At 41.6% G+C, this 18,304-nt stretch overlaps 1 protein-coding gene across 3 annotated transcripts in view; it reads right to left on the bottom strand.

Annotated features, from left to right (window-relative positions):
- The window catches only part of ABCB11 (ATP binding cassette subfamily B member 11), an 82,318-nt gene extending 70,492 nt beyond the window's left edge, over window positions 1-11,826 (bottom strand). For all 3 annotated transcript variants that reach the window (XM_060151454.1, XM_060151456.1, XM_060151455.1), the window contains exons 1-4: window positions 11,751-11,826; window positions 10,216-10,237; window positions 7,183-7,237; window positions 6,170-6,408 (exon numbers count right to left, since the gene is read on the bottom strand). In XM_060151454.1, the coding sequence (XP_060007437.1) occupies window positions 6,170-6,408; window positions 7,183-7,237; window positions 10,216-10,237; window positions 11,751-11,826 (392 nt within the window). The remainder of the gene's footprint in view (window positions 1-6,169; window positions 6,409-7,182; window positions 7,238-10,215; window positions 10,238-11,750) is intronic.
- Between the last annotated feature and the right edge of the window lie 6,478 nt (window positions 11,827-18,304).

Raw genomic sequence — 18,304 nt, 5'->3', positions numbered from 1 at the left:
AGAGTTTTAAAGACTACTTGGGAATATTTCTGGGACAACAGAGCAAACCTATCAGAAAAACTGATAGGAAGGAAAAGGGGACGTCAACTTGGTTCCTTTGACTGCACATCAGACTTCATCATCTGCATGGTGGAAAGCTCTTGTGGTTATAAAATCCTAATAAGGATTCTGTAAAGTTTACAGGTTATTTGGACCACAGACTGTCTTTCTTTTCAACAAAAAGAAAAACAAAACAAAATTGATACATGCCTACTTGGATAAATTAAGATTCCCCTGACGCATTTGTTGAAGAGAGAAGAGGGGAGAGAAATGACAATTAGAGGGAAAAGGTAAAAGATATTTAACAACGATATGAGGTCTTTATGACAAGGTGCATTGCCTCACCAGGAGCGCTCCTTTCAATGGTTCTGATGCCCTGTAGACCCAGTAGCATTGACACCTTAGAGTGCATATCAGTGTCAACCCAAACTGGCAGAAGTGTGTCCATATCCTACTTCCAAAATGTTGAAAGGTCCATGTTCATTAATGCATGGGACATTGACCTATGGACAAATGGTTTATCACTGGGTAAAGTTGCTTTATAGAATACCCACACACTAGGGTAGCATATTGCCAGAATGGCTAATGCAATTGTGAGAAATATTACAGAGACATTATATATGCCCTTTATCTAGTTTTCCCCCAATGGTAACATCTTGCAAAACTATAGGACAATATCACAACCAGGATGTTGACACCGATACAATGAAGAGCAGAATATTCTCATCATTCAAAGATTCCTCTTGTTGCCCTTTGATATATACACATACTTCCATCTTTCTCACATTTCTGGAGGCCAGAGGTCTGAAATCAGCTTCACTGGGTTGAAATTCAGGTGCTGACGGGGTTGTACTTTCTCTAAAGGCTCTAGGGAAGAATTTGTTTCTTCCCTCTTCCAGCTTCTGGTAGCTACTGGCATTCCTGAGCTTGGGACATCACTTCAAACTCCTCCTTGATAGTCACCTTGCCTCTTTTTTTCTCTCTATAGTCAAATCTCCCTCCGCCTCTTTTTAGTAACTGTCCCTTTAAAAAATACTAGTGATTGCATTTAGGCCCACCTGGGTAATCCAGTGTACTCTCCCCCAACCCAAGATCTTTAAGTTAATCACACCTGCATAGATTCTTTTTTCCATACAAGGTAACATTTGCAGATTCCAGGGATATCCTACATATTTTGGGGGGCCATTATTCAGCCTACTGGAGCTACAGTCAAAATATAGATACTGGGGCTTCCCTGGTGGAACAGTGGTTAAGAATCCGCCTGCCAGTGCAGGGTACACGGGTTTGAGCCCTGGTCCGGGAAGATCTCACATGCCGCGGAGCAACTAAGCCCATGCGCCACAACTACTGAGCCTGCACTCTAGAGCCTGCGTGCCACAGCTACTGAAGTCCACTGCGCCTAGAGCCCATGCTCCGCAACAAGAGAAGCCACCGCAATGAGAAACCTCGGCACCGCAACGAAGAGTAGCCTCCCGCTCAACACAACTAGAGAAAGCCCGCACGCAGTAACGAAGACCCAATGCAATCAAAAATAAATAAATTAATTAATTTTTAAAAATATAGATACTATTAAGTGCTGGTAAGAATGTGAAGAAATTGGAAGCCTCACACATGTTAGTGGGAATGTAAAATGGTACAGCCACTTTGAAAACAGTCTGGAAGTTCTGCAAATGGTTAAACATTTATTTATCATATGACCCAGAAATTCCACTCCTAGGTATGTACTCAAGAGAACTGAAAACATATGTCCACAGGAAACCTTGTACATAAATGTCCATAGCAGCATCATTTGTAATAATCAAAAAGAGGAAGCAACTCAAATGTCCATCAACTGATGAATGGATAAATCCACTCATTATATCCATACTATAAATGTATTATATCCATACAATGAAATATTATTCATCAATAAAAAGAAATGAAGTATGATTCATGCTACAACGTGGATGAACCTTGGAAACATTAGGTTAAGTCAAAGAAGCTAGTCACAAAGGACCACATATTATATGATTCCATTTTCATGAAATGTCCAAAATAGGCAAATCTACAGAGACAGAAAGTAGATTAGTGGTTGTCTAGGGCTGAGGGGGGATGGGGAGTTGGGGAGTGAAATTTAAGGGATATGGGGTAGGGGGGTTGTGTGCTAATAAAAATGTTCTAAAATTGATTGTGGTGATGAATGCACAGCTCTATGGATATACTAAAAACTATTGAGTTTTATACTTTAAGTGGGTGAATTTTATGGTATGTGAATTGTATCTCAATAAAGCTGTTTTTCAAAGTACATTGTCTTACAGTGTCTAACTTCAAAATAGTACTTGAGTGCATAAGCTAAATGTACATTGCTAAGAAAATAGACTGAAATCCAAGAGAAAGTACAGACTTGGATTTTTGCATCGATGCATCCATATGTGGGGCAGGTAAGGACACAAACTTCCCAATGGCTGTGGTAGTGAGCCTCCAAGGAGCCCTTGATTGTTTTTGTCTCCTGGTATTCACACTCTTGTGTAATCCTCACCAAAATTATACCAGGGCTGGTCTGTGTGACCAGCAGAAAATGGCAGAAATGATAGTATGTCACTTCCACAATTAAGTTACAAGACATTGTAGCCTCCATTTGAGCGTCTACACTTTAACTGGATAAAAAAAAAGGAAAAGTATGGGGCTTCCCTCGTGGCGCAGTGGTTAAGAATCCGCCTGCCAATGCAGGGGACACAGGTTCGAGCCCTGGCGTGGGAAGATCTCACATGCCATGGAGCAACTAAGCCCGTGCAACCACAACTACTGAGCCTGTGCTCTAGAGCTCGTGTGCCACAACTACTGAGCCCACGTGCCACAACTACTGAAGCCGATGTGCCTAGGGCCCATGCTCCATAACAAGAGAAGCCACTGCAATGAGAAACCCACACACCGCAACGAAGAGTGGCCGCCGGCTCCCTGCAACCAGAGAAAGCCCGCGCACAGCAACAAAGACCCAACACAGCCAGAAAGAAAGAAAGAAAGAAAGAATTTCCTTCTTTCTTCTTCTTTCATTCTGTTACCTTATTATTTGACTATTCTGAGCAAATAAATTCTGAGAAGCTACTCAGGAGGCCTAAGGTTCTGTAATCCTTTTTAGCCTTATTCACCAAGAGCCATTTGGAAGGAGGCTCCAGCCTAAAATTCCATCCAATGGATTACAATTGATATGTGGAAACCAATACAATGAAAGAGAAAATCCAGCTCCTACATTATACATGCATGCTTATGTTGATAAAATCATTGAGTTGCCTTGTATAGTTCAAGACCAACACACCAATTATAATAGGTGGAGACTTTGTACTTTTAATGATATACTTTTTCCAAGAAAGAAAGTTGTGAAAGAGTTGGGTAATTTTGGAGGCATGTTTACTACTTACAGGTAAGAAAATGTCCCCTCCCTCTCTTCTGTCCCACCCAAGTCCATTTTCACAGTGATCTTACCACACGAAATCTAAACATTTATTCAGAAGTGCACAAACAGTATTCACGTCAATGACCATAATAGCTCACGATTAAAATATTTAACTCGTCAATGGAGTTCCTGGTAAAGGAAAGGCCTGAGAAAGGTGTGGTCTACACCATCAAATATCTATTTACATGTTTGGTATCATGTGAATTCAGCCAAAGCCAAGGAATTTCTGAAAACCCCTATTTGCTCTGAATTATTTGCTCACTCTCAAGTATAGGACCCAGTAAAAATGAATAAAGTAATGGGTAGCCACGGTGAATTCCTTTCTAATGGATGCCAGTGATGCAGACTTAAAGGCAGATTCATTCTTTAGTTCATCTAATAAATATTTATGAGCATTTGAGACAAAATATGTCTCAAATTTTGGTCCCTCTAACATTTATTTCCAATTTTTAAGACATAACAGGATATACTTTCAGGAATTTTCCCTTGAAGAATTTATCTTCATGCGCTATTAATGATTGGGGTCAATTTACATCATACATAAGTCTGAATGGATTTTTTTCAAAGGGGGAAAATGGATTAGCTTACATTTTGTAGTCATACCACTCTGTAAAAATTGTTCAATTCTGTTCCCCAACATAAATGAAAGACTTAAAAGACTGTCATTAGGAATTCCCTGGCTGTCCAGTGGTTAGAACTCTGCGCTTTCACTGCTGAGGGCTCGGGTTCGATCCCTGGTTGGGGAACTAAGATCCTGCAAGCCACGTGGTACAGCCAAAATAATAATAATAATAATAATACTGTCACTGAAGACAGTCTCTCTTTTATGCAAATTGTTCTGAGTGTTACTTCCAAATTTAGAAGAGAAATATACATATTTAGACATTGGAAATTTATTTCTTATGAGTAGGCTTATTATTTGTTAAGTCTAATTCTGCACATTGTATGTTATCCTGTACTTTCCTGTCAAGTGCTAACCAGTTTATAACTACATACTTATTTGCATGGTCGTTGATTTCATTATGGTCTCACCAACTAGACCCAAGCTCCACAAATACAAGGACCATGATTCATAAGGTACCACTGAATCCATGATGCTTACACATTTTCCTGGTACATAATTGGTGTTCCAAAAATTTTGGTTAAATTAGTAAATGAATGAAAGACGCTAACAACAAATAATATTATGGAAGAACATCAGTAATTTAGAAGGATTTGTCATAATCTGGAATCAAGTCTGTAGAAAAATTTTTAAATGAAGGAGAAAAATATAAATTCACTTGGGGGTGCCATTCCAAGTGTCTTTCTAGCTAGGATGTGCCCTGCCCTTGGTTCTTGAACCTGAGTGGCTTCATACGTGCAAATGAGCTTGTTCTGGCCCTGAGGCAGCATGAGGCAGGCTGTAAATTCCATGCTATGACAGTGAATCAACTCTGTGTACACTACAGACTCACTGATTACAAGGCAGCCTGTCAGGCTTATCACAGACAGAACAGGAGCATGGTGAGCTCTGGTTAATTCTGCATGGCTGTCTTCTATTCATAGCACCACATCACTCTTCCACAGAAACTCAACTGCTAACTGAGACCAACCGCCCCTATTCCAAGTCCTAGAGCACAGGAATGATGAAATTCCCATTGCAGAGAGAAGGCTGGGGATCAAGTGAGTCATCTGGCGTGGCCACAGCAGCTGAGGAACAGAAGGGAGGAGAGGAAGGAAGGAAGGAAGGAAGGAAGGGAGGGAGGGAGGGAGGGAGGAAGGAAGGAAGGAAGGAAGGAAGGAAGGAAGGGAGGAAGGAAGGAAGGAAGGAAGGAAGGAAGGGAGGAAGGAAGGAAGGAAGGAAGGGAGGGAGGGAGGGAGGAAGGGAGGGAGGAAGGAAGGAAGGGAGGAGAGGAAGGAAGGAAGGAAGGAAGGAAGGAAGGAAGGAAGAAAGGAAGGAAGGAAGGAAGAAAGGAAGGAAGGAAGGAAGGAAGGAAGGAAGGAAGGAAGGGAGGGAGGAAGGAAGGAAGGGAGGAGAGGAAGGAAGGAAGGAAGGAAGGAAGGAAGGAAGGGAGGGAGGGAGGGAGGGAGGGAGGGAGGGAGGGAGGAAGGAAGGGAGGGAGGGAGGGAGGGAGGGAGGGAGGGAGGGAGGGAGGAAGGGAGGGAGGGAGGGAGGGAGGGAGGGAGGGAGGGAGGGAGGAAGGAAGGAAGGAAGGAAGGAAGGAAGGAAGGAAGGAAAAGAAAGAAAGAAAGAAAGAAAGAAAGGAAGAAAGGAAGGATGGAAGGATGGAAGGAAGGAAGGAAGGAAGAAAAGAGGGAGGGAGGGAGGAGGAAACAGGAAAGAGGAAAAAGGAAGTCTTGGATATGAGACATGACAAGGACTCAAGTAAAATTCATGGGTCATCCTCCAACTGCATCAAGTATTGGTAGTGTCATCCTCAAGCCTGTGGTCTACAAAGTGGTGAAATCTGGGTGATGTATTTAATGAGCAATTTCCAGTTCTGGGTTTTGCTGTTGTTGTTATTAAGCTTTAAAAATCCGGTAGGACAGGAAGAACTTCAGGGCAGAGTAATTTATAGAAATAAGGGTAAATTTATGTTTCTTTTTGCTCTGTGTTAGACACCACTCCAGCTCAGTCCATCAGGTTCTCTTCACACATTTTGAATTACAATCTAAGATACAAGCCAAAAAAGTGAAAAGTAAAAAATAGCAGCCTACCCACAGCGCGTTCCATTTGTCACGTTCTGGTAGAGGGAGCTGTTGGTCCATACTATCGTGTTATTCACACATGCTTTTCCAGGGATCTTGAGTTCTTGTAATTCCATGTCATACTCAATAGAAACATCTGTCATTGTGCCAAAAATCAGTAGCACGCCTGGATAGGCTACTCCATGGAGAAATGCACATAAACTTCCCACAGACATCAGCCAAATGTCAGTCTTTGAAGAAAATCGAAACTTGAAAAACAAAGGATTCAGAGATCATCTATGGGTGAAAAGCAGGAGAGGTAGGAGGACTATTTAATTTTAGTTACTAGATTCTGATAAATAGTATTCAACACCAAGTCTTAAGGGAATCATCTTAATTGAAAGGTAGAGTTCTCACTAATATTGAAATAAACGGTATGTCAATTATCTAAATCATTAGACTCTTACATTGTTAGTTCATGTTATCTCTTTCCTAGTCTCTTAATTCATTCTCTTTATCTCAGGAGCTGACTTTAGTTCTTAGATATTCACTCCCAGCTTAAGGGGGAAACAATCACTGGCACAGATGCTATTGCCATGTAGATATTCTGTGTGGGTTATTCAGCAATTGTATAAATTGGCTCCCAGAACTGATACTGACAATGAAGAGTGCCTGTTTGTGCCCAGAAATGCCTCTACTCTGCAAATTTGAGAAAAATACCTACACTATGGAATTTCTAAAGACGTCATAAGAATAAGTATACATGACGTGATTACTATGATAATTTTCCTTACTAAAATGATAATTAGGGGCTTAGAGATTATCTTCTACAACACTTTTATGATCTACCAGATAGAATTTGTGTGTTTAATCAGCAATAAATTTCTAATTGCTATTCAACATGTTATCACGTAGACAGTTTATGACTGAAAAAGTGATCATTGTAGTTAAAAAACCTGCCAATGTGACTATAACATTTCCTCCACCACTTGAACAACTCACAGTGGCAAAACCTGTGCCATAAATCAGCACAGCTTTATTACCAATTGAAAGAAGCCAATTTGACTGCTGCCACCTTTCTTCTTCTTATCTTCTAACCTGAGGAGGAAAACACAGGGGTTTAAAGACCATCCTTTCCAAAACAATGAGAAATTCTTCCTATATGGTGATTTTATGAGTCATTCTTTAGTAAGAAAGAAAGCCCTCACTAGCTGTGAAATTCTTTCCAAAACTGGTATCTTAAAAACTAACCAGGGGTCTTCCCTGGTGGCCCAGTGGTTAAGAATCCGCCTGCCAATGCGGGAGACATGGGTTCGAGCCCTGGTCCGGGAAGATCCCACATGCCGCGGAGCAACTAAGCCCATGCACCACAACTACTGAGCCTGCGCTCTAGAGCCTGTGAGCCACAACTACTGAGCCCACGTGCCACAACTACTGAGCCTGCACTCTAGAGCCTTAGAGCCACAGCTACTGAAGCCCGCGAGCTGAGACCCTGTGCTCCACAACAAGAGAAGCCACCATAATGAGAAGCCCGTGCACTGCAACGAAGACCCAACGCAGCCAAAAATAAATAAATAAATTTATTTTTAAAAAACTAAAACAAAAACTACCAACAATGACCTACTGTATAGCACAGGGAATTCTGCTCAATATTCTGTAATGGCCTAAGTGGGAAAAGAATTTGAAAAGGAATAGATACATTTATAAGTATAGCTGAATCACTTGGTTGTGAAACTAGCACAGCATTGTTAATCAACTATACTCCAATATAAAATAAAAAAAATTTTAAACTGGCTATTACTTTCAGATTTACCTCTTCTAGAGATTTCAGTATAGCTGTATCTCTTGTTCAGTAGAGATTCACTGAGGTCTTTCTGAGAGGTGCTAAGAGAAAATTAAAAGCACTCTGTACTCCCTGTTACAGTAGCAAATAACTATTGGACCTCAGCTTTGAACCTCGGCCTCTTTCTACCTACATTTCCCTATAAGTTGAGGTGGTTGGATTATCTGATTTATAGCTTCTTTCTCGCACTTAAAAATTTTACAACTACATTAAATATGACAAAAAATTCAAAAAAAACTCCCATACTTCCCATAAACTCATATTTACTTATTATTTCTTATTCATTTTATTGCTCATAAAATTGTACTCAACCCATCCTTGAACTTTTCAACTCCAGGGATCTCCACTTCACCTGAGTCATCCATTCACGAATATACCCCAGGTCTTGTTTTCACCAGGAACTAGTCTACTCTATCGGCTCTTTGGGACTGAGCATGCATCTTGTTTTCTCACTTCCTTCCTCCTTCTATACCTATTTGTCATCTCAGTTGAGACCCGCAGTCCTTTAAAGTCTCCATTTACTTACAATCACTAAACCCCATCAAGATGTTGCTTCCTTACTCAGGCATCCTAAGTCCCACTGCTGGCCATTTGGACCACACTTTCACCATCATCCTCAATCCTTTTCCCCAAATCCATCCTTGGAAACCCCACCTCTGCATTCAGCTAGCTGTTCCCCCATCTCTTCCTGAAGCCAGGCTGCTGGGCCTGCTAGAGACAACCTCTCCACCATCTGAAAGGTGCTGCACATGCTGTGCTTAGCACTTGGCTGCCCTAAGCTTCCCTTCCAGCTCAGAGTAGAATCACAGATCCTTGCTGACACATCCACAGCCCTCCGTGGTCTGGCCAGTTGACTCTCTGACCTTGTTTTCTCCTACTTCACGCCAATTTCCACCACCCGAGCCACCTGGCCTCTTTGCTGACTTTTGTCCATGCCAAATTTGTTCCCACCTCTGGGTGTTTGCACTTGCTACTTCCTCTCACCAAAATGCTCTTTCTTCAGATATCTGCATGGCCAACTCCCTCACCTCCTTCATACCTTCTCTCCAAAGTCACCTTCTCAATGGAACCTTCCATGGCCAAAGTCTTTAAAGTTTCAACTCTCCCCTACATCATTTCAAATCTCCATTTCCTTGTTTACTTGTTTCTTCTTAGAAAGGGAGTGCTAAATTATCACTAGCTTCCATGCTATATATTTTATTTATTTATAGTGTTTATTATGTATCCTTCATTAAGGGAGGGAGCTCTTCAAGGGCATGTGAGTTCCTCAAGGACAGAGATTTTTGCCTACTTTGTGCTTTTCTATATCCTCGGCACCTAAGCCCAGTAGGTCCTCAATTAATATTTGTGAAATGAATGAATGAATGAATGAATGAGTATGGTCTCCAACCTCAGCTCAACCCACAGCACGGTACTTCATCCCTCTACAGATTGTTCCCATTCCCCTCAGCAGCTTTATCAAATTTTCACTGTCATCTTCTCATCCTACGTTACCACACTTATCAGGAGAAAGGTTCGTATCCTCTAGAAACCAAAGCACTCAGTCATCTTTCCTGCTCATCCTCATTGCAGCTCATTCATCAGCATCCATGACCTCTTCCATCTCTTTCCCGCCCCGTGAGAAAGAATGGTTATTCTGCACCCAGCTGACCCTACCTTCCAAGTCCAAAGCTAATGTTACCACAACTACCACCTCCCTCTGCCATGAATTACTTAAAATGTCTTAAATACCTTCAACCTCTCCCTTTCCACCACCTCTATTTCAGAAACTTAGCTGGTACCTCCTTGTTTTCTAAATTGGACTCCTTTAATCCTGCCCTCATGCCGAGTATGATGAAGTGGCATTTGTTTTATAAGAGAATTTAAACTCTTAAAGAGAAACATCTAATAATTACATTTTAGGTTTCTACTATTTGCTTTTGGGAAGAATTGGGCTTTCTTCTCTGTGCCCATGAAATCATACTTGTCCAATTTTTCCTCTGCTCATTTAGGTCAGGAATTCTGTGGTGTTCCTGGACATACAAGGGAGATTTGGGCCTAATCCAGAAGGAATATTCCCAAAGGTTTTTGAAATCAAATTATAGTAATGTTTTAAAGAGAAAAAGAATGGATTATATATACCATTTTGTAGGCAGTGCAATGTGTGTAAAAATATTGCTTCTGCTTTGTGCCTTTTATGGGAATATTAGGAAATTATTTTGAAGATGTGATGCATTGTTGAGTAGTCACTTACTTTGATTTCTTATCATTGTCATCTGTCAGGATAAAAACAATACATAAAGCAGTTAATAATAATGACAAAATGAAACATAGTCATTAACAATTTTGCTCTGGAAAACCATTTCTATAATTACTTTTATTCATAGAATAATGCAAAATAATTATTTGCTTTTTCATCTCTCTCTCTCTCTCTCTCTCTCTTTCTCTCTCTCTCTCTCCATATTATAGAAGACATTTTTTTCACATTCAGGACTGCTGCCTTGACTACGTTTCTTGACTTTTCTCCAGAAAATGAAATCTTTTTACCTTCTGGATGTCAACTAAAGACCAACATTTCTAAATTAGCTAAAGAAAGTCTGATTTTTTGAACTACCAAATAAAATGAATATTTATTTCTTGTTTGGTTCTTCATAAACATCAGAATTTGTCTACTTAAAATGCGGACCACAAATCAACTAAACAATAAGATATCATTGACACCCCCATGCCAGTAGAAGCCATAGGATTTAGCCACATACTATTTTCCCCAGCATAGGTCAGAGCAGACGGAGGGGAGGAGGTGAAAGTGGGCGCTCAGGGTCCTGAGTGTAGGGAAACCACAAGGAAAGGAACCCGAGGTGCTAATGCCAACCATTGTCATAGGACAGCACATCCTGGTTCCCCTGGCATTTAAATTTCATGTCATTTCATTTCATTAAGAGTAAAGACGTGGGGCTTCCCTGGTGGCGCAGTGGTTGAGAGTCCGCCTGCCGATGCAGGGGACACAGGTTCGTGCCCCGGTCCGGGAAGATCCCACAAGCCGCGGAGTGGCTGGGCCCGTGAGCCATGGCCGCTGAGCCTGCGCGTCCGGAGCCTGTGCTCCGCAACGGGAGAGGCCACAACAGTGAGAGGGCGGCGTACCCCCAAAAACAAAAAAAAGTAAAGACGCATTACAGTGTAGATAGAGATTAACCTCTTAGGTTTGGGAATCAGAACCAGATTAGGATTACGGCTCCATTAACTATTAGTCACACGATCTTTGCCAAGTTTTCAAAAATGTATCTAACTCTCTGTTTCCTCTTCTATAAAATGTAAAATAATAGGATTTTAAAAAATAATAATAATAGCTTAGAATCATCTGCCCTCACTACACACCATGTACTAGTGCTACACACATTTCCTCACTCTGGCCAGCAGAGTCTTTGGACTGTTCCTCTCAGGGAGCAACGCTCACTAAACATTTACTACTATAATCAATTATAACAATATACGAATAAAGGTAATAATAATAGCCAGTGCTAGAACAACCCTACTCTACCCAGGGAAGAGATATTTATAGGTGAGATGCTTTCACTCACCCAGGATTTGTGCATTCTTACCTAGCACTCTCAGCCATTCCACTAGATGGATTCTAGGGAGAAACACCTAGAGTATGTTAGAAGACCATCCAGTAACAGTTCTACTTATTGCCATTGATTTTTCTCTTCTCCTTAAACCTTCACTAGCTTGTTCCACTTTTGTTCTCACCTCTCTTTGTACAAGAGACAGTAAGAGAAAAAAGCCACTTACATGATCTATCTGACTCAAAACCATGATTGTCCTCTCCAGATTTCTTCACGCTGCGAAGAATTACTGAGTCAGACATGGTAATTGCAGTCCACAGTCAACAACTCTAGAAAATAAAATAAAAGAATCATTGCAATTATTATTTATTTTCTCCTCCTTAACCAAAGTAACCAAGTGAAAGAATAATTTGGTTCAAGAAATTATCTTCATTAACAATCTCAGACAAAAGTAGATTTTTTTAATTGGTTAATAACCCCATGAAAGAGTCTAATTATTAGGAAAGATGAACCCGAACCATTGATTATGACTTTTTCTGGTTGCTGGATGGATAGTTGTTTTTTATTTATTTGTTCTTTCTGCTTATCTGTGCTTGCTTGTTTGATTGATTGATTTTTTTAAATGAGTAAAAATAAAAACAACTAGAAGGGCACAGCCAACTGGTGACATTCTTGGGTCAGTAGAGTTAACCAACAACACCCAAATACTGGTGGGTAGGTTTCAGTACTCCTTTGTAAATGCAGGCCCTAGACCCAGAATATGGAAAGTCCAGCATGGACCAGGAGAACTGCTACCTAATTCATTTTATAACACAAGGATAACCTTGACTTCAAAACAAATAAAAATGTTATAAGAAAAAAAATAGAATTATAATTATTTTTGAAAGTAGAGTTTAGAATGCTAAATATGTTCAATATAATCTAGCAGTTTATGAAAAAAACATAGTGAGCAACGTTGATCCCAGAAATGCAATGATTGTCTAATGTAAAAAAATTGGAACATCCTGATAGATGGAGAAAAAGTATTCAGTAAAAATTAATATCCATTCCAGATGTTTAAAAGCCCATAAAATTAGAAAAATCATTACGTTGCAACCCAATGAATGAATTTGGGTACTGATCAGTGACAAATACTAAAACCATTCATTGAAATACTGGCAAAGATTAAATATCCAATAGTGCAAAGTGTTGTGAAGATATAAAGACATTACACTAAGTTGTCAAATCTCCTTAAGCTTCTCTTAGCCATGATAATTTCTTATAAATTTCTTCTTTCTGATGATCTTGACAGTTTTGAGAAGTACTGAACAGTTATTTTACAGAATGTTCCTGAAATTGGGATTTATCTGCTGTTTTTCTCATGATTAGACAGGAGTTGTGTGTTTTGGGGAGGAAGACCACAGAGATAAAGTACCCTTCTCATTACGTCATATCAAATGTACTATCAAGATGATGGTATCTATCAACATGATTTATACAAAATAAATTTTAAAAAATAAACTCATTATTAAGAAGCAGAGTGAGAGGGACCTCCCTGGTGGTCCAGTGGTTAAGAATCCACCTGCCAATGCAGGGGACACAGGTTCAATCCCTGGTCCGGGAAGATGCCACATGCCATGGGGCACCTAAGCCCGTGTGCCACAATTACTGAGCTCATGCACCGCAACTACTGAAGCCCATGGGCCTAGAGCCAGTGCTCCACAACAAGAGAAGCCACCACAATGAGAAGTCTGCACACCACAACAAAGAGTAGCCCCCGCTCGCCGCAACTAGAGAGAGCCCATGCGCAGCAATGAAGACCCAGCACAGCCACAAAAAAAAAAAAAAAATGCAGAGTGTGAAACATTAACTATGTAGTTTATGAGGTCAGTTAAAAAAATACTAAAAAAAACAAATTCAGAATTCTTTTATCCAACAACAAAATTTCTTTAACATAGCAATATTACATTCAGGTTGCAATGTTTGCTGGTTATAACATTTTTGAAATTTTGACCAAAATTTTTTTTCAAAAAGCAAAGAAAGAAACTCTTTGAAAATGAGAAAATAATAAAACAACATGAACCATAGTTGTAATATTGTATTTCCTAATTTTAAAATGAGACTTTTTTGTGTGTGTGTGTGGTACGCGGGCCTCTCACTGTTGCGGCCTCTCCTGTTGTGGAGCACAGGCTCCAGACGCGCAGGCTCAGGGGCCATGGCTCACGGGCCTAGCCGCTCCGCGGCATGTGGGATCTTCCCGGACCAGGGCATGAACCCGTGTCCCCTGCATCGGCAGGCGGACTCTCAACCACTGTGCCACCAGGGAAGCCCAAAATGAGACTTTTTTTAAAACTCCAGTCTCCAATTATTTTTTTTCCTGGCTAAGCTCTTCATTTAAAAAGGTTTCTTTCCACTGGTGTGCAAATATTTGGCAGTTTTTAGAGGCCATTGGCATAGTGTCTTGCTTGTGAACTTTGGAGTTCCACAGATCCCAGTACTGCCTACGGCTTCACTCTATGTTGGTGGATATGTTTTTTAACCTTTCTCCAGGCCCCAATTTCTCCATGTTTTAAGTCAATGGAATACTACTCAGCCATGAGAAAGAAGGAAATCCTACCGTTTGCAACAACATGGATGGAACTTGAGGACATTATGCTTAGTGAGATAAGCCAGACAAAGAAAGACAAATATTGATGATCTCACTTTTATGTGGAATCTAAAAAAGCTGAACTTGTAGAAACAGAGAGTAGGATGGTGGTTACCAGGGCCCGGGGAGTTGGGGGGAGTTGGGGAGATGTTGTTAAAGGGTACGAACTTGCAACTAGAAGATTAGTAAGTTCTGGAGATCTAATACACAGCACAGTGATGACAGTCCACAATACTGTATTGTGTACTTCAAAATTGCTAAGAGACTAGATCTTAAATGTCCTCACCACAAAAAAGAAATAATAATTATGTGATGTGATAAAGGTACTAGCTAAAGCTACAGTGGTGATCATATTGCAATAAATAAATGTATCAAATCAACATGTTGTATCCCTTAAACTGACACAATGTTATATGTCAACAATGTATCAATTAAAAAATTAACTAATTAATTTTTTTGAAGGGTGAATTTGCCCTTTTGCTTTAGCTGGGACATCATCTTTTCCTGCCCTCAGACATCTGCACTTCCGGTTCTTGGGCCTTCAGATTCCAACTGAAACTACACCACTGGCCTCCCTGGGTCTCCAGCTTGCAGATGGCAGATTGTAGGACTTCTCAGCCTGTATAATCACATGACTCATAATAAACCTCTTTCTATGTATCTATATACAATCCTATTCTTTCTGTTCCTTTGCAGAACGCTGACTAAATCAGTTAGTATTCTATGAGATTGTTTATTTCTTATAGGAGAATAACACAGCTTAGCTGTGAGTGCCAGGCCAGCAACCAAATATCTGGGACTGTTCTTTTGTTTGTTTTCTTTCTCAACATTCAATGCATCACTCTGGACTTCAGTAGTCCACTCCAAGGAGCTATGTTTTAAAAGACACACTCTCTCCAGTGCTACAGGACATGCATCGGTTGCTCAGTCAGAAACGGAAGCTAGGGGACTTCCCTGGTGCTGTAGTGGTTAAGAATCAGCCTGCCAATGCAGGGGATGCGGGTTCTAGCCCTGGTCCGGGAAGATCCCACATGCCACGGAGCAACTAAGCCTGTGCGCCACAACTACTGAGCCTGCACTTTAGAGCCCACGAGCCACAACTACCGAAGCCCGCATGCCACAACTACTGAAGCCCACGCACCTAGAGCCCATGCTCCACAACAAGAGAAGCCACTGCAGTGAGAAGGCCAGGCACTGCAATGAAGAGTAGCCCCCTCTCGCCGCAACTAGAGAAAGCCAGCGTGCACCAACGAAGACCCAACGCAGCCAAAAATAAATAAATAAATAAATAATAAAAAGAGAAAAAAAAGAAACGGAAGCTAGTTGTTGCCTTATCTCTGGTCAATTCCGTGATGACTTTTAAAGGCCATTGTGTTGAAAATGGTAATTACTTGTGTGCACCCACAAAGATAGTAGCAATTTTATAACACTACATTTGGAGAAGTGCAGTGAGATATTAAAATTACTAGAAAGAATAAACGAAGACTTTGCTTGTGGTATTTTCCAGAAAAAAACGATGTTTCCAAAATTAGATGTTAGATGAATGGCCTCATACCATTATAAGTGTACCCTGATGTATCATTAGACCATGTTTTCCCCACTGGTTAATTCCCTTTTTATTAGATGAGATCCTGGGAAATTCTTAGAGCAGATGCTGGAGAACATCTCTGTTAGTCTCTGAAACCCTGGAAACAGTGGGAATCTAGATTTCAGTGAAAAGCACATTTGTTGTACAGGGTGGTGAGAGCATGTCTCTTCCTCACTTGGTACATTTATGATTTAAGAGTGCAAGCAGATGTCATGTCATCTAATTCTACTCTCTCAGCTATTATCTATAGCATTTAAGCTAACAATTTGTTCTTGAGCTTCCTGAAGCGTGTGAAAGGTACTTGGGTATCATGCATTGCAAGAAGCTTTAATTAGGGTTTCTTAACAATTTACAGTAACAAAATTGTACTTTAACCCACACAAAAGAACTCAGATTTGAAAATAACTTACCAAGATATTTCCTTTTCACTCTGCCTTTTTATATAGTAAATTATTTTAATCTCTAAAAACTCTCTTTGGGAACAGATTGAGAATTTTCAAGGTCTCCCAGAAAAATTGTCTTTCAATAAACTTAAGAGAATCTAGGAGTTAAAAGTAGGAAATCAAGCTTTCTAAGCACTGACCAGCAGATTTTGGCCACCTAATCATGGAATCCCCCAAGAATTCTGAATCGCCCACGCCAACACCAGTTTCCCCCTCTGCTAAATGGTACGTGGTCTATACCCTGAGTACTACCTGCACTTCTGTTTAACTCTCCAGGGTCAAAGTTTCTTTTTCTTTGATAAAATGTGTAATCTTATCAACACAGAAATCTACATTAGAGAACAGTCTCCTGACCTTTATTGGTAGTAATAGCAAGGATTTTTCTACCTTAGAACATTAGCAACAGCATTCTGGAAGACAACTGCCGGGGAGGAGAGAGAGTAGACAGAGAGCAGCACCTGGATGGTCGCCCGAGAGAACCTGGGACAGTGAGAGACTTCAGAGAAGGGGTTAAGGGAGCAGCGGCACAGGGGGTTGAGGCTGTCAAAGCTGGAGGAGATACACGTTCTATAGGCCGTGCCAGGAGCAAATCAAAGATCCTGAGAAGGGCTTCCCTGGTGGCGCAGTGGTTGAGAGTCCACCTGCCGATGCAGGGAACACGGGTTCGTGCCCCAGTCCGGGAAGATCCCACGTGCCACGGAGCGGCTGGGCCCGTGAGCCATGGCCACTGAGCCTGCGCGTCCGGAGCCTGTGCTCCGCAACGGGAGGGGCCCCAACAGTGAGAGGCCCGCGTACTGCAAAAAAAAAAAAAAAAAAAAAGATCCTGAGGACAACACAACATGTCAGAGCCCATCATGGGCCATCACACCAAGGCTGCTAGTGTGACCTCAAGACACCAGCCTGGAGCAACAGATGAGTGGGCTGACCTTCACCAAAAGCTGGGTTGACGCTAGCAACTGGCTGATGATACTGCAGAACAATTGGAAAAGAAAGGAAGGGAGGGAGGGAAGAAGGAAGGAAGGAAGGAAGGAGGGAGGGAAGGAAGGAACAGGTTGGGGTAAAAACAGTTCTCCCAGTAGCTGGAATCCTTCCAGGCTGAAGGATATGATAATAATCAGGACATTCAACCCACTGCCTGTTTTTGTACATCACGTTTTCTTGGGACACAGTCATGCCCATTTGTTTTCATTTTGCCCTTGGCTGCTTTGGGGCTACAATGGCAGAGTTGAGTTGCTGTGACAGAGACCATTCCCACCTTCCCGCCAATGCCTCAACCTTCACTGTCTAGTTCTTCACAGATATGTTTGCAGACCCCTGCATTATGAAGTCAGTTCAGGACTGCCTGAAGCCGGGGGAGAAATCTTTGGAGAGCTGATTTACCCAACCTAAAAATCTTACGGCACACCAGCCCTCCAACCTTCCCGTCCTCATGGAGCTTACATTGTGACAGGGCAGGCAGATGACACGTAAGAAGTAAGTACTGTGACTGTGAGTAAAAGAGAAGTACAGGCATCCCCTAGACCCTCAAGCAGGGCCCTGCCCTTGTCTAGAGAGTAAGGGAAGGCTCTGGAACCAGCACAATTAGCATGGGACCTTGAACATAGGGAAAGTTAGCCAAGGGAACAGGAGAGAGAAGGCCGTTCCAGGCTCATGCAAAGGCCCAGACTCAAAAGACAATACATAGGTGCAAGGACCCAAGGGTGTCCAGTGACTCTGAGGGAATGTGGATGGGGCAGCTCTGGAGGATGTACCACTTCATTCCTCAGGGCCTCATAATCCTTAATGCTGAGGACTTAGGTCCTTATCCCCAGGGCAACGGGAACTAGTAAGGGGGCTTTTAGGCAAGAAAAAGATATGATCGTATTTATACTTTCAAAAAACACAACACTCTGATAAGCCCACACCCAGAGAGACAGGGAGATCGGGCTGGGAAGGACAGAAATCTCCCAGGCCCAGCAGCAGTGCCCCCTCGTTTACCAAGGTCAGGGGCATATGCAGTTCATTTCACTCCTGGGTAGACAGGCCTGAGGTGACCAAAGGAAACAGGCTGTGTGATGCAAGACAGCCAGGCCAACGGTGCCCAGGCTCTTGTCACTTTAGGACACAGTTTCTCAACTCTACCA

The sequence above is a fragment of the Lagenorhynchus albirostris genome, chromosome 6, assembly GCF_949774975.1.
Source record: "Lagenorhynchus albirostris chromosome 6, mLagAlb1.1, whole genome shotgun sequence".
Classification (NCBI taxonomy): Eukaryota; Metazoa; Chordata; class Mammalia; order Artiodactyla; family Delphinidae; genus Lagenorhynchus; species Lagenorhynchus albirostris.
Note: the sequence above shows the minus strand (reverse complement) of the source record. Positions and strands in the feature narration are given on the sequence as shown.